The sequence below is a fragment of the Cibotium barometz genome, chromosome 8 (assembly GCF_041138505.1).
Source record: "Cibotium barometz isolate CiBa-2024 chromosome 8, ASM4113850v1, whole genome shotgun sequence".
NCBI classification, from domain to species: Eukaryota; Viridiplantae; Streptophyta; class Polypodiopsida; order Cyatheales; family Cibotiaceae; genus Cibotium; species Cibotium barometz.
Genome location: NC_141053.1, coordinates 5,595,355 through 5,611,050, shown reverse-complemented (window position 1 = coordinate 5,611,050; position 15,696 = coordinate 5,595,355). Strand labels below are relative to the sequence as shown.

Here is a 15,696-nt window from a genome sequence, read left to right as displayed (position 1 = left end):
GAGAGTATTTGCTTTATTTCTTTGAAGAGAATGACTGCACGACTGACTTTGGGACTGTAGATAAGCCAAACGCAAGACCTTCAAAAGACCAAACAATGGGCTGACTACACACTGCTGTAGAAGCACCAATGATGACCAATCTCGATGCCAATGCACTCTTCCAAGGGGCTGTAAGAGGACTGCAATCTGTGGCTGCGAGAAGAGCTAAATTGGGAACTGTTCTATGACTATGAGGGACTGTATATGCCTGCGTTTTCCTTCACCAAGAGGATGGGAAGAAAACGATGAAGATAGGAATGCTAGAATCTATTGTAGACTAAGAAGGGCTGATGGACTGAAGCGCTTCTTCACAATGTGGATGATATATGAAATGGATTATGCTAACACATGCTTATATAGTGTATATGGATGCAAGTCAGCTGGGTTAAAGGATTGTCGGCCTGTCCTCCATGAATCCGACCTAGATAAATGCAAACGCTGCTGAATTACATGCGACTGGTCATAAATGCTATCGACTGGGTAAAATGGTTACTAGCTTAGGCTTTATGCAATGAAATAAATGCTTGGAATGCGTATGGCCATATGCAAGGCCATGAATGCTTTCTAATGCAAACCCTAAGGCTTCTAACTAACTTCTATATGCATGAATGATTCTCTTCAAGTGGGTTAAGAGACTTAACTGACGGACTAACACTCTATGGCTGAGGAAAGACCTACGTAGCTCGTGCTTGACATATCCCATACTGGGCTTACAATGGGACCACGGCATGCGACGAAATCATATCCTAAAGGGTACTGCTATACAATGATGCACTGATGATGAGCCATCTTGTCACCATGCACTGATGTGCAGAGTGCATGTGGCATTCCCTCCTCCTTAGCTTGGCGGCAAGTTCATGGCTTCCAAAGTAGTCCGCCAACAACTCAAGGTACTCTTGAAAGAAATCCTCGTCTAGCCAAATGGCTTCGTGGGTACCTTGATCTCGGAACTTTATGTACTGATGACGAAACTTCATAGGTACCTCTCTCTCTCTCTCTCTCTCTCTCTCTCTCTCTCTCTCTCTCTCTCTCTCTCTCTCTCTCTACGCATGTAGCACGCTTTTAATTTTGTTTCTTTGATCTTATGCTCGTTTCTACTCCTATAGGCAAAACCTAGGCAACATATGGCCTTTCAAATTAGCTCATTCTTGGAATATTTCCACATAGTGCTGAAAATTATTTGTTGTACTATCACCACACTACTAGAAAGGCGAAGGCGAGCACTCTGCTCTAAGATGCCTCACTAGAACCATTCAATGTCATGGTGTCTTGTAGAATGTAAAATATCTTTCATTTTTGGTCACTAAATTTTTGTTGTAAACATTATCACCCAGGCCAAACTAGTTTGATTTACTCATCCTGATGGTGCAAGGGATCGATGCTACTATATTGATGTTAAAACCTTAGCTCGCACTAAGATCAAGCACTCCCAAGAGTTGAGAAATCCGTAAGTTTTAAAAATGCAATAAAGCTTCAACTTCAAAGCCTATATGCATAGTTTAATGGTGGAAATGATTTAGGCAAGAATTGATGAAATAAAAACTTCATCGTCATAGCTTCACCTAGTTGCCAATCCACTCTCACTCTCCAGCACATACCTTCCATAATTTCAAGTGATTCCACGAGACAAACTGAGGCCAAAGTCGTTGCCAGATGATGTCGTTGAATTCTGCCGCCCAAGAGACAAGCTCATCTGCTTTCCTCTTTGATGCAAGCAATAAGGGAGCCACTTCCTGCTGCCTCCTTTCAATGTAGGCAAGGCATGCAAGATAAGCTCTTCTTACAATCTCTACATCCAGACCTGCCTCCGTCTTCAGCTCCTTTTGAAATTCGTGCATGTAGCGATGTGTTCCTGATGCCAGGGCATGCTTGAACGATGTAAGGACCGCCACCTGCCCGTCTTGGCGATCTCTGCCGCCAATGCTCTGTTGGTCGTCTCCATCTGCGTTCTGTAATCCATTGCTCTGTTGATGTACTTCTTCTGCATTATCATTTCCACTTGCCCTAGCGTGCAACCTGTGCCTGCACTCCGACCAACGGATATGTGCAGTATTGGGAGAAACTAAAGTGCTTGTAAAGCGTCGCTGTCTCCTTCTTGTCAGCCTGCTTACGCATTGTATTCTGGTGAAGCCATCGAGAAAGTTGTGAGGAGCAACAGATGTTAGCGACCACTGGCAATCCCCGCGCAATGCCGTTGGTTCCATAGTTTTTGTTAACAATTACTTCTCAAAACTTGAGATAGGCGGGGGCCATCTTTCCCCCCACCCCCTGCAGCTCCTGTGTGTGATAGGGTTCAGGGTTCTGGATTAGTCCAAAGTAAAATTTGTTGGCCAAAATATGACGAAGTGGATATCAATTGATTGATATGTTTACGCGCCTTGAGCCTTCCATGTAGAAAGGGCCCTTTGCGTGGCGTGGTATATTTGTGTGTACGTGTGTGCATGTTAAAGTATGTTTGAGCTTTAAAAAAATGAAAATTAATTGATTATTGAAGACTTTCATTTATTTAAAAAAACCCTTGGCGGAGCGAGTGAGCAACACGTGTAAGTGATTAGGAAGAGTGGGTTAGTGGAGTATTTATCTCACATGCGTAAGCGTATGCAACCCGTACGTCGACGGGTGATCGATGACTCGGGCCCTGCATGGCCAATCCAACTAGTTCGTGGAGTCAGGGGTATGAAAAGGGATCAAATGGATGGGGGGACTGGGAACCAGAGGCTGAGGAGGAGATGAAGTGTCGAAGAGAAGAAACGGAGGAGGCGGAGGGCTCTAAGAGGAAATGCGTGCCTGGGTGGCTGAATGAGAGATTATGCTCACATGCAAAACCCAAGGTATGTTTGAAGCTAAACCAAGATTCTGTCAGAAGCCACATCAGGTTGTTCTCAATGTGCAACATCTTCATTTTTTGTCGAGTAAACCTCCGTTTTAAGGGTGGAACTAGGAAGATAATCGAGGAGAGTATTCTGCATGATAGCGTAGTATCTAAGGTTTTCTATTTGGGAAAAGGTTTCTTTAACATCCTCTTTGTCAAAGGTCAAGTTATCTCTGAGCTGTTTGCTAAAGGGCCTCTGTGTCTTGGACAACATCTTGTGCATGTTTTTCCATTCAACCCGCTTTTTGATGCTAACAAGAGCCTGTAGAGTGCATGTCCTATGTGGGTCGAGGTGGCCAATCTTCCCCCTGGCTTAGGCCTGCCCTACGGGATATTTCTCAATCTCTTGGAACAGTGTTTATGTCCCTAATGATGGGATGGGGGGGAGGTAGGGTAACGGTGTTTGTATCACCTGGAATACTTCCATTGAAACCCCAAAGTCAATAGATGTGGATCTTGGTCAATTGGGTACCTTGGAATTTGGTCTTTAATTTGGTGCATTCCCAAGTGCATGCTTCAGGTGTGGAGGATTCGGCCATATTACAAAAGATTGCCCTGACCTGATTGCTACTAAAAGGGAGGAGGTAAAAGAGGATAATCTGAGTGGAGTGGATAAAGCTAAAACCTCTATTGAAAGCCAGAAGAACGGGGAGAAAGGAAAAGAAGTGGTGAATGAGTCTGGGAAAGGCACCTTGGAAGGCAAATGGGTTAAGGTTAAAGGGAAGTCCAGGCTAAGGTAGAAGCTAGGAAGTGGTGAATGAGTCTGGGAAAGGCACCTTGGAAGGCAAATGGGTTAAGGTTAAAGGGAAGTCCAGGCTAAGGTAGAAGCTAGGAAAACTCAACCTAATCAGGGGGTCAGAGGGTAGAAGGTCAGACTCTCTTGGGAATCTGAGTCCCGTCTATCCGTTCAGTCCACTTAATGATAATGATAGCCGCCCCTTGTCTAAACAAAGATTTGATTTCATAATAGGAGAAGCTTGGAAAGGAATCCAAAATGAATAGAATAATACGAGGATTGAGGAGGAGGTTGAGATGGTCCTGGAGACTGCCCTTTCATGAAGAACTATTCAAAGTTTACTGGGTGTGTGTGGAATGTTAAGGGTATCAAAGAGAAAAAGAAGAATGCCTCATTTTGGGGGTTCGTGAAATCTTGGGGCTTCTCAGTTTTTGCTATCCAAGAGCATAATCTTTTTGGGAAAATCCCTAGAAAAGATAGGTTTAGTGAATGGGCGATTTTTTATGGAGGGGTTAATTTGGGCTGCAGTGGGGTAATGACCCTAGTGAGAAGAGATCTTAATCCTAGTGTCAATCACCTTGAGGGTAGGATTTTGGTAGTTGAGGTTTTGGTAAATGGGGAAAGAATATGGATTATTAATACATATGGGGCTCACAATCACCAAATTAGGAGTAATATGTGGAATTGGATTGCCAACCTGAATATTCCAGTTCCTTGCATTGTTCTAGGTGATTTTAACATGGTGGAAAAGGTTGTGGATAGATGTGGTGGCAGTATTGTCCTCTTAGGGAAGGAGCTTAGAAGGGGGTTAGGTCTTAAGGATAGTTGGCATTTAGGGGACTGGAGAGACAATCCGGGCCATACCTATTTTAGCCTTCAATATTTATCCTCCTCATTCAAAATTGACAAGGTTTTTTTTTGTCATCAGGCCTCATGGGTGCCTCACACTCTGAGAGCTTCTGTTGATTGCAGTTTTACTTGCTTCTTAAGGACCCTCTCTTTGTGGATTATATGGAAGAAGCAATTAGAAAACTTAATAGGAGAGGGGGGGCTAAAGGTGCTTGGAGGTAGTTTGCCAATGAAATGCAGGGGATTATCAAAGCTGTGGGTAAATTGAGAGCTAAGGAAAGGAGAGGGGAAAGAAGGAAATGGGCTGCTTTGTTAGAGGAACTCCTTGTTAAGAGACAAACTAGAGAACTAAATGTTGAGGATACTGCCTTGTATTTCAAGTGCCAAGCTAGCATTAAGGAGGAGGAAGATAGATGGGCCAGAGAGCAGGATAAATGGGCTAAATGGAAATTCTTTAATAACAAAAGAAAACCAGACAGTAGCTTATTCAAACTTCCAAAAGGGAAGAGTGATAGTGAGGTTGTGGGGAGCATTTTGGATGAAGATGGTACTCCCTTGAATGATATGAATACTCTTGCTAAGAATTAGGTTAAATTTCTGGGATCTACTCTTAGCCTGAAGGAAGATTGCTCCTTGAGGAGGTTTCAGGCTGAAGATAGGTTGTTGGGCCTACTGAGCCAAAACATGGATCTAGACAAAGCAAGGTGGCTAGAAAGGGACATAGATGTGGAGGAGTGTTGGTGTGACTTGTTAAAGCTGGGGAGAGATAAAGCCCCAAGCTGGGATGGCCTTTCCACAGAGTTTTTGGCATTCCTTGAAGGATTTTATGGGTGAAATTTATAGGAAAGCTTTCAATACATGGCATGTGGATAAGGACTTCAAAGAAGAGCTAGTAAAAGTTATTCCAAAGCAAACTGCTAGTAAACAGATTTGGTCGATGGAGGCCCATCACCTTGCTAACTATGATTTATAAAATTTTGGCCAAAGTGATTGCTCTTAGAATTACCCCAGTGTTGCAAGATGTGGTGTCCAAAAAGCAACATGGTTTTATCAAGGGTAGGTCAATATATGATTACATTTTTACTACATTGTTGGGAAGAGATGTGGCTATTCAAAACCCAACAAAAATGCATCATGCTCCAATTGGATTTAGAGAAAGCCTATGACAAGATTCATTGGTCCTTTGTGGCAAGAGTGATGGAAAAGCTTGACTTTGGGATCAACATAGCAACTTGCATTTACACTCTTACTTGGGGTGGTTACTCTAATGTGTTGTTGAATGAAAGAGTTGTAGGTGGATTTGCGATTAATAGATCAGTGAGGCAAGGTTGTCCATTAGCCCCCCTTTTGTTTGCTATTGCTTCTTATCCTCTAGTGATCTCCTTAGAGAAGGCCTGCAGAGATGGGAACATCACTAGATTAAAGCTTAAGCATAGTGATCAACTGGTTATTCAATGTTTTGTTGATGACTCCCTACTTTTTTCTAAGAGCTGAGAACAATAATGTTAGATTGGCTTTAGTTATAGTGCAGGATTTTGCTAGTGCTTATGGTTCTAAATGCAACATTAAGAAATCCAGAATTATCAGTTTGACTGAGGATAATGATTTTGATATGCAAAGGTGGGGTTGTGAGGTGGTGCAAAGGGGGTCATATTGTCAGGCTACTAGGAATCCCCTTTGGAGTGGGGGTAACTAATAAACAACCGATGGATTGGGAAATAAATAGGTTCTTGGAAAATTTAAAGAAATGGGAGGGTATCAGAGTTCCTTTTCATAGTAGAGTTGATATCTGCAATACAGTGTTGAATGCTTATATTATGTTCCTTTGCCCAGTGTTGGATCTTGGCAGTGTCATTAGAAGAAAATCATAGGACCTGTTAGAGACTTTTTATAAAGGAATGGCAATGGAATTAAAAAAGTCTCAGCTTGGGTAGCCTGGGACAAATTGATAGTTCCAAGAGGAGAAGGTGGCATTGGTATTATTCATATGCCTACTCACTGTATTGTAAGGACTGCCTTGATGCTTCCTAAATGTCTATCTCAGAACACTACTTGGGCACTAATGATGAGGGAATTGGTTGAGTTCTCTGATGTGTTGGCTAAAGGTAAAGGCCTTCCTTGATGCTTCCTAAATGTCTATCTCAGAACACTACTTGGGCACTAATGATGATGAGGGAATTGGTTGAGCTCTCTGATGTGTTGGCTAAAGGTAAATGGATGTGTTGGCTAAAGGTAAATGGATATGTTGGCTAAAGGTAAATGGATGGACTTAAGTTGGAAGGATAAACTGTTTTCCTTTGCCCCTCTTAAGGTCACCAGTTTTTGGAGTTTGCAAAATGCTATGGAAAAGATGGAAAGACTGCTTGGGTCTCATTACTTGGGATGGGGGTTGCAGAGTGACTGGCAACTCTATGTTTAGTTTGGGTATTTGGTGGACACACAAATTTAACCCCCCTTTAGCTTCCTTTACTTGACATATCCTCAGCTAGGAAGCTTAATAACAAAGGCCTTATGTACTTGGATGATTGTTGGGATTGGGATGTGGTAGGGTGGAAAGATGTGGACCACATAACTTGGGAATATCATTTATCTAGTAGGGAGAGAGACCTGGTAGCTTAGGTACTTCATTCGACTCAAAGGGAGATGTGCTCTACTGCTACTAATGACTCAGCCTGGATTAAAGATTGTTCTTGGCTCAATGGTATCGAGCTAAAGGATGGCAAAACTAGAGAACTGTACTCACTCCATGAGAAGGGGGGATGCCAATGTGGATTATTGCAATAAAAATTGGAAAGTCAATTGGAGCCCCTCCTCTTGGAAAAAGAGGTGGAAATTCCTTTGGGATAGTCAGATTCCTAAGAAGTTCCAGGTCTTTATGTGGAAGGTTGGTATGTGGGCATTGCCTATTGGTTCTAAACTTCAAAAGAGAAGTATCTCTAGTGGTATCTGCCCCAAGTGCAGATCATCAATTGAAGATGGTTAAACATGCTTTTTTGGATTGCCCAGCAATCAGAGGAACCTGGTCAAAGTTGTCTGAATGGATTGAGAAGAGCTTAGGCATTCAAACATTCTGGGGGGACTGGATTTAGGGTAAATGGTCCCTCAGTGATGAACATATTGGGTTGCTATTTAACATCATCAGAGCTTGTATTCTGTGGAAATCTGGTCTAACAGGAATGCCATCATTTTTATGAAGGTCTCATGTATTGGTTTGCAAGAGTCGGACTTGATGCATAAGTGTGTGGTCTGTATGCAATGTGAATAAGCTGAGATGTAATGAGATGGATGTGCTGTTTTACTGAATCTGTAGAGGAACATCATCTGACTCCTGCCCTAGTTTTGGTGAAGCTTCAATCATACTATGAGTGAACTCTTAATGTTGATTTGTATACTGCAGATGAGGTGTTGGGAAGGGAAGAAGAGTCTCCCCAAATTTGGCTCGAGAATTCAGAGGTGGTATCGTAAAGAAAAGTAGGTTGATCACACTTTTGTTGCCTTTAAGAGAACCCAGTGGGAACCAGAGACCCACTGTAAAGATATGGTCCAAGAAGAGGGGCATGTTGGAAAAGCAATCCCCTAGAGGCTGCACTACTGAAGCAATGATGGAGGCCTATATCTTGTTGGGCTATTAGATATCTTGGGAGCATTCTTGTTTTTTGATGGAGGAGGAGAGATGGGATTTTCTTTGTAAAATTTTAAATGAAGACAAAAGTGATTTGTAGAGGTCTGTAGGGAAGTTTAGGCTCTACTTTGCTGTACTTCAGTACTTTTGGACATCTTCCAAGTTTATATATATATATATAATTATTATTATTATTGATCCCAAAAAAAAACTAAACCCTTACCTCAATAGGGGCAATGATTTGTGAAATGACATTGCAACCTCTTTCTTCATATCGTAAGCACCGAGCAATTCTCCTCTCTCATGTTCATTGGTCTCTCTCTCCCAAAATAAAAATGAACCTGCAGATGAAGATACAGCTTCGAATATGCCTCCCTTACCTCCCCTCCACTTCATGCGTTTTTTGGTACATGCAACCAAGGCTACCTCCCCTTGCATTTTTTTACTGCAAGTCTTCTATAACAATCTACTAGTCTCCCCTAGTTGCCTTCACCTCCTTATCTGACAAACTCCCATGGTTTCCTTCACCTCCTTTCCTTTCATTTCCTTTTCCCCCTCCTTACTTTCTCCTATTGTCCATCTATCTCGCTCTCTACCCAACTCTCCCGTTTTTTAGACCTACCATTCCCAAGCCAAAAAAGAGCTCCATGGGTATTTGACTCAAAAGGGCTTAACCTTCTCATTTAAGGTTTTTTCTTTTTCTGGTATTAGTAAGGCCTACCCACAACAAACAACCCCTTCATTGATTTGCCTATATCATTTTAAAAAGTGTGAACAAAACTTGACCCTTTGCAATCTTTAGGTCCACACACATGAGCACACCAATAGAAATGATTTTAAAGAGGTGTGTGCAAAATTTGGAATTGCGTCCACCTTTGTGATGTTGCGCCCAAAGGGGGATCACATACTCCCTTGTTGGCACATGAATGGGTGATTTCATAGTGGCCAAGTGTATGAAAGATCCCATATCCCCATCAAGTCTTGAGTCATTTCTCGACTACTTAGAAGTGGACTAAGACCTCATTTAAACATGCTTCTCTTACCCTCCACTACAATAATAACTAAGTAATATCATTTGAAATGAAAATGGACTAAGCCTCATTTAAACTAAGTAATGATCATTTAACTAAGTAATAATCATTTGAAACGAAAATGGACTAAGCCTCATTTAAACTAAGTAATGATCATTTAACTTTTTGGAAGTGGACTAAGACCTCATTTAAACATGCTTCTCTTGTCCTCCACTATGACAATAACTAAGTAATAATCATTAAAATAAAAATGGAAGGATGAGAAAGGAGTGTCTAAGATCATAACTAACTTTGAAAAAAACTGATCACATAAAGAATGTAATATTGTGCATTTGTGGCCTTCTAAAATGTAAAAGCTTTACTACTGCTTTTCTTTCTTTTTTGTTGCTCTTGCTCTTGTCGGATAGCCTCCTTGATGGTACGTCAAATGTCAGTTTCACATTCAGCACTCTGAACTCGTTTCCTGCTAGGGATTAGTTCTTCCAATTATATTCTCTTATCTCGTTCCTCATTTAATTGAGCTTGAATAGATAGGAGTTGCTCTGAAATAGAAAGTGGTTCTGGGTTTTTCATGATGGTAAATAAAGAAGGAAATATATAATTATTAAAATTTAATAATAATTAATGACAAGCAAGAAAATAATATGTGCAGAATAATACTTATGGCTTACTTTGAATTTGATGAAGTCATATGTTGTACCATTTTTTGTGGAGTAAGAACAAACAACTTCGAGTGTCAAAAAGCGCGTAAGTGGTTTTGGGATCTTGGTAGAACTCAAGAAAAAGATGTTGAAGAAGCTCGAAATGTGGAGAAACTTGATGATGAGTTGTCCTTGAAGCCCTTAATTTAAATATCTAACTAGTAACCCTTGAGAGACCTTTGAAAATCCCCTCTTTCCTATGTCACAAGAGAGGCTTTCATAAAATTTTGGCTTGAGGTTTTGCAAACTTAGGTGTCCCCATTGTAAGCTTAAATATTAAAGCTTATAGTCTTTATAAACTTAGCCTATAGCCAAGGCTTTGGGTTAAGCCTTAAAAGAGTTTTAAAGCTATAGCTAAGGCTTTGGGTTAAGCCTTAAAAGAGTTTAAAAGCTTTTGAGTGTAAAGCTTTTGACCCTTTTGAAAACCCTCTTTTTGCAAATATAAGAGATCATGTGTAAGCTTTAGTAGCTAGGCTAGTTAACCAAAGCTAGAACGTAACCGCCCGATAAAAACATCCAAAGTAAAAAGAGGCGGCAATGAGAATTGGCAAAAACAATCCATGGACTTTCTTTTGAAGAAAAACGATGATACGTAAAATCACCCTTTATGTTGTTGATTTTGCTAAAATCACAATCTTGAAGCTTTTGTAATTCTAAAGAGAGGAAAGTAATGTTCAATTCTTGCTTATTGCATCAATGGCTTTTGATCTTAGAGAGGTAGAGAGATGAGGAAGGTGGTTTTGAGCTTGAAAGTGGTTTTGCTAAGTGTGGTGAAGAAAAAACTTTATCCAATGGTCTAAAGCCTTTTGCTATTGTCCAAAGGTTCCCAAAAACATGTATTTTAACCTTTTCGATTCACATGTACTTTTAACAGTGACTAGCAACCTTTTGCCTCTTCGCGTGCAATGATTCCTTGATTTGTTGAAGCCTTTAGAATTTCCCAATAATAATTTCCTTGGCCTCCTTTGTTCCAAAAGCTTGTGAAAAAAAATTGTTTTGAAGTTTTCTCCAAAAACTCATCTCCTTGAGTGGTCCCCCAAAGCTTTGGTACTACTCTCCATGACCTTTATGACACTTGAAGAAGAATTCTATTTCTCAAACACAAAAATCTGAACACACCATAGACTTGAAATAAATTAGTAGCATGAACCTTACGTAAATAAATTTCTACCAAAAATAAAGCTTGAAAATAAGAGAGCGATCATCGTTGACACAAAATTGGATCCACTCACACATATTTATATGTATTAAAGCTTCCTTTTCAAAGGACAACTCCAAAAATAAATCTTAAGAGCTTTTTGAGTTTTTAAGCGTAAAAGCTCTTCCACAAAAATATCGCAATCTACAATTATCAAGTCTTAGGGGGGCTACCAAAAGTATAAATACTAATTGGTATGTACAAAGTTTGAGGCCTTAGCCATCCCAAAATATTAATGCCAAAATATCAATCTACAATTATCAAGTCTTAGGGGGGCTACCAAAAGTATAAATACTAATTGGTATGTACAAAGGTTTGAGGCCTTAGCCATCCCAAAATATTAATGCCAAAATATGTAACCATCATAGGTGTTCACATGCCTTCCAAAATATCTCATTGTAGTCCAGCAAATGTTCCACCCGTGGTGGTGACTAACAAAATAGTCCACCACTCAATCATTGTCTACATCCAAAATAATATTAGTTAACGCACAAAGCCAATTAAACACATTAATCTTGACTATATCTTACCACCGCACACATCTGATTAAACACATTAATCTTGACTATATCTTACCACCGCACACATCTGATTAAACACATTAATGTTGGGAAATGATTTTTTAAAAACGCATATTCCACACATAAGTTATCCCCTGACACATAGATTAATCCTGGAAAATGATATAACTAAAAGGCGTATCCCACACATAAGTTATCCCCCGACACATACATTCCAATGTGTAAGTAATGATCACATAGGTATCCCCATTTGACCATAGAGGTTATGACTAAGAGAAACGCTTGAATACCTTTTACACTGAGGCAATTAACACTATGGTACATATACTTAACAAGAGTTACACCAAGGTTGTAAAGGGGATGACTCCTCAAAAGGCATACTTTGGTAAGAATCCTTTCGTCTCATATTTCAGAACATTTGGATCTATAATTAGATGTGATTATCATGTGCATGTTTTAAACTCATTAAGGATCAACTTAGATTCAAAAAATAGAAACTGTAACTTCCTAGGGTATAGATGAATTCAAAGGGTTACCAACTCTTCGACCCTAAGGCAAGGAAGATATACTATTCTTAGAATAGCCCCATTAGGTGGAGGCAGAGAAGGAGCCTCTGGAGGAGGCTTCATCCACTTTGTCCATCAGCAAAGTACTAGCTCAAAAGACATAGCCCATCATCTAAAAACATGCAAGCTCCCATTCTTCTATGGCAAAGGAGAGGCCTAAACCCTTTTAACAAAAGGTGGAATCAGAAGATGGAAGATGACAAGCTTGCTAAAGAGCTAAAAGGAGAATATGCTACCCAAAGTGGGCGAAGCAACTCTTGGATGGAAAACCTCCCCCGGTTCTTAATGACAAGCCAACCATTGTTTACAAAGTCAATGTAGGGTCCTAGAGAATAGAGGAGCCAAAGGGGGATAATGAACTTATGAGACTAAGACAATGAAGGCAACAAGTTTGGAGAAAGCACATGCACATCCGATTAGAGGAAGGCTACATAATTTGAGCATGACTCTATTATGAAGAACCAGACTTCAGATCTTGTGGATCGTCTATAGAAACACACTTAGAGAAATGCAATGTCATTGGCACCAAGTGGGTTTACAAGGCCAAGTACAAATTGATGGTAAATTAGGGAAGTATAAGGCACATCTCACGGCAAAGGGATTTACGATGGTTGAGTCATCCAAATTTAGGAGACATTTTCTCCCATAGCTAGAGCGACTAAAGGGCTTTGCAGTGGTTGAGTGATCCAAAGGGCTTTGTGCTATTGAGTGATTCAAATTTTAGGAGACATTCACTCCCATAGCTAGAGTGAGCACTATTCATATAGTACTAGCTTTGGTTGCTTATAGGAAATGGCAAGTAATGTAGATAGACATGAAGTCAACCTTTGTTATGGCTCACCCTAATCCTCCTTAAAACACATCTAAAAAGAGATTACCCTAACCCTCCTTAAAACACATCTAAAAAGAGATTACCTGGTGAATCGCAACTATTGTGAGGATCTTTCCAATGGCCGAGCTCGTAACCCTTGAGGTCTCCAAGCTCTACAACTCCTTGAGAAGTAATTCCATCGCGTCTCGCGAGCGTTGTCTCACCGCCGCCATGTTGCACTACGGGTCCTCTCATCTCTCCTCTCACCTCACTTCACTCACACACACTCACTAGCATGCATTAGGGAGAGAGATTAGCAAGAGCAAGACTCAATTATACAATGGGAGAGTATCTTGTATTATGAGAGAAATTCACTTATATACATGGCCATAAGTGTTCACACTCACTTAAACTGTGGCCGGCCGGGCACTTTAGGCTCATAAGAGGCCTGATGCTATTACAATGGCTGCTCTCATAATATATCCATGAAGTACATCACTTAGGACTTCATCCTAACTTGCTACCACACGCTCTTGAAGCGGAAATCGCCATAAATACTTCATCACACCATTATGGACGCCCGTCCAAGTTGTAGCTTTGGACACTATTGCTTCATATCTTGAATGTATGACCCTTTGGTGTATCTACCATGACTCCTTGATGTAAGATAATGGTGGTAGCTCTTGTTAATCCTAGAATTAGATTAACAACATTTTTGAATGGACATTTGAAGGTGTATGTTGAGAAGGCACTAGGTTTTATGATGCTGAGTTCAGAAGGAAAGGCATGTAAACTTTGGAAAGCACTACATGTATGGTTGAAGGCTGCTTATGCAAAATGGCCAATAATGCAAATGGACATGAAGTCAACTTTTTTTAATTGATACCGAAAAGAGGAGGTGTATGCGGGCATGCACCATGTTTCATGATTATAATGTATTTTATGGGTATTAGACTTTCTAAAATCCCATCAGATGCAAATTTATATATTTTACTTTAAAAAGGCAAGGACATGATCATAGTCCTTTATGTGGATGACCTTATTTTGAAGGGTAACTATCTCTTGCAAACAAGTTGCTAAGTTTCGAGTTTGAGTTGATAGACCTTGGGCTTATGCACTTTAGAGATAGAGGTATGGCAAGAGCTAGATTGTATCTTTGTTACTTAGTAGAAGTGTGCATATGCAGGAGAAATACTAGAGGCATTTGGTATGGCCAAGTGTGAGTCAATTGGCACCCCTATGGAGGCTGATATAAAATTGTGCAGGGAAGAAATTGGTGGATGAAAGTTGTGTAGGTAAGACACTGGTGGATGTAAAGAAGTATAGGAAGCTTGCGGGGAGTTTGATTTTCCTGTGTAACACACAACCGGACATCAGCTTTGCAATTGGTGTATTAAGTAGGTTCTCTAATCATAACCATTGGAAGAAGGGAGTGCGGGTGTTGAAATACATTCGGAGTACATCATCACCTATACCTTAGGTAGGACCTTGATTGGATATCACGACTCATATTGGGCAATACATATGATATCAATTATTTTTTGGTTAAGTTATTCACTTAGATCTAAATCTGCCTCATGGATTGGTAAGAAATGGCCTACAACGGCCCTTTCTTCTACAAAAGCTGAGTATAAGCAGTCTACCTTGCTTCTTGTGAAGCAGTCTAGTTGAGGAGAATTCGGAGTGACATGGGAGCTGCACGAGCATCCAACTAAGTTGTCATGCAACAATTAGAACTATATAAAAATTACAAAGAACTTGCTATTCCATGCTTGAAGCACATTGATATACATTATCACTTTGTGTACAAGTTGATCATGGATGGAGAAGTCAAGTTGTCGATACAAGAGATAATTGTGTGGATATCTTCAACAAGGCTCTTGTGAGAGATCTAATGGAGCAATATCTTCATCATGGGCCAAAGACCTAGGTGGTTTACTCTTCTACAAGTGGAAATTGAGGGGGGTGTTAGAAAAAATGCTTCACCTTCATCATTACTATTGTGTGGACAACAGGTGCTCTATTTTATAAGGTCCTCTTTATAAGGATGTGCTTAGGGGGCGATCGAACAATGTCTAATTTAGACTTTAGGGTTGGCCATAGGTGGTTGGATGGTTGTGAGTGTAGACTTGTGACGCTGTGCTAAGTAGGATGCACGTAAGTGCAGTTTGATAGATCGCACTCTACGGTAGAATGAAGTCTTCTCAAGATGCCTTGGGTTACAGGGCTCAAATGGGTGCCTAGACAATCTCATATGTGCCAAGACCTTTTGTTTATTGTTTAGTCTAATATTATCCCAGTTAAGTGATGTGGTCAGTTCTGTTCACCATCTAAACTAGTTGTAATGTGGCTGACTTGGGGGCTGACCTATGATATAAGAAACCCTGGGTATTAAATATAGATGCATCTCTATTATATTTTAAGATCATCAAGTTTATATGTATCTTTATTGCATTGTACACCCTTGCTAGTGCATGACATCTTTTATTTCAATCTATATAGATTGCCATCAAAGCTCCTTGTCAGAGGGGACACGAGTGGTGGGAATACACCATCAATTTATAATTTGGTTTGTAACAATTTTTAGTATTGCTGCATTAATTTCTTTGTCTTGTTGATCATTTAGTTGTTTGTGTGAACACGCGTCATATTTTCTTACAAAAATCCCTTTAGAGGAGGATGTTTGAGTCATACTTAGTTGTTTGTGTGAATACATGTCATATTTTCTTAGTGGAGGTAAGAACCAAGCT

General features: G+C 40.2%; 1 protein-coding gene across 1 annotated transcript in view; it reads right to left on the bottom strand.

The window, feature by feature from the left end:
• FTSH12 (FTSH protease 12) overlaps positions 1–2,438 on the bottom strand; it is a 208,898-nt gene extending 206,460 nt beyond the window's left edge. Inside the window, exon 1 of the mRNA XM_086801201.1 lies at positions 1,638–2,438. Coding sequence (XP_086657327.1) covers positions 1,638–2,243 — 606 coding nt within the window. The 5' untranslated portion in view covers positions 2,244–2,438. The remainder of the gene's footprint in view (positions 1–1,637) is intronic.
• Positions 2,439–15,696: the final 13,258 nt, after the last annotated feature.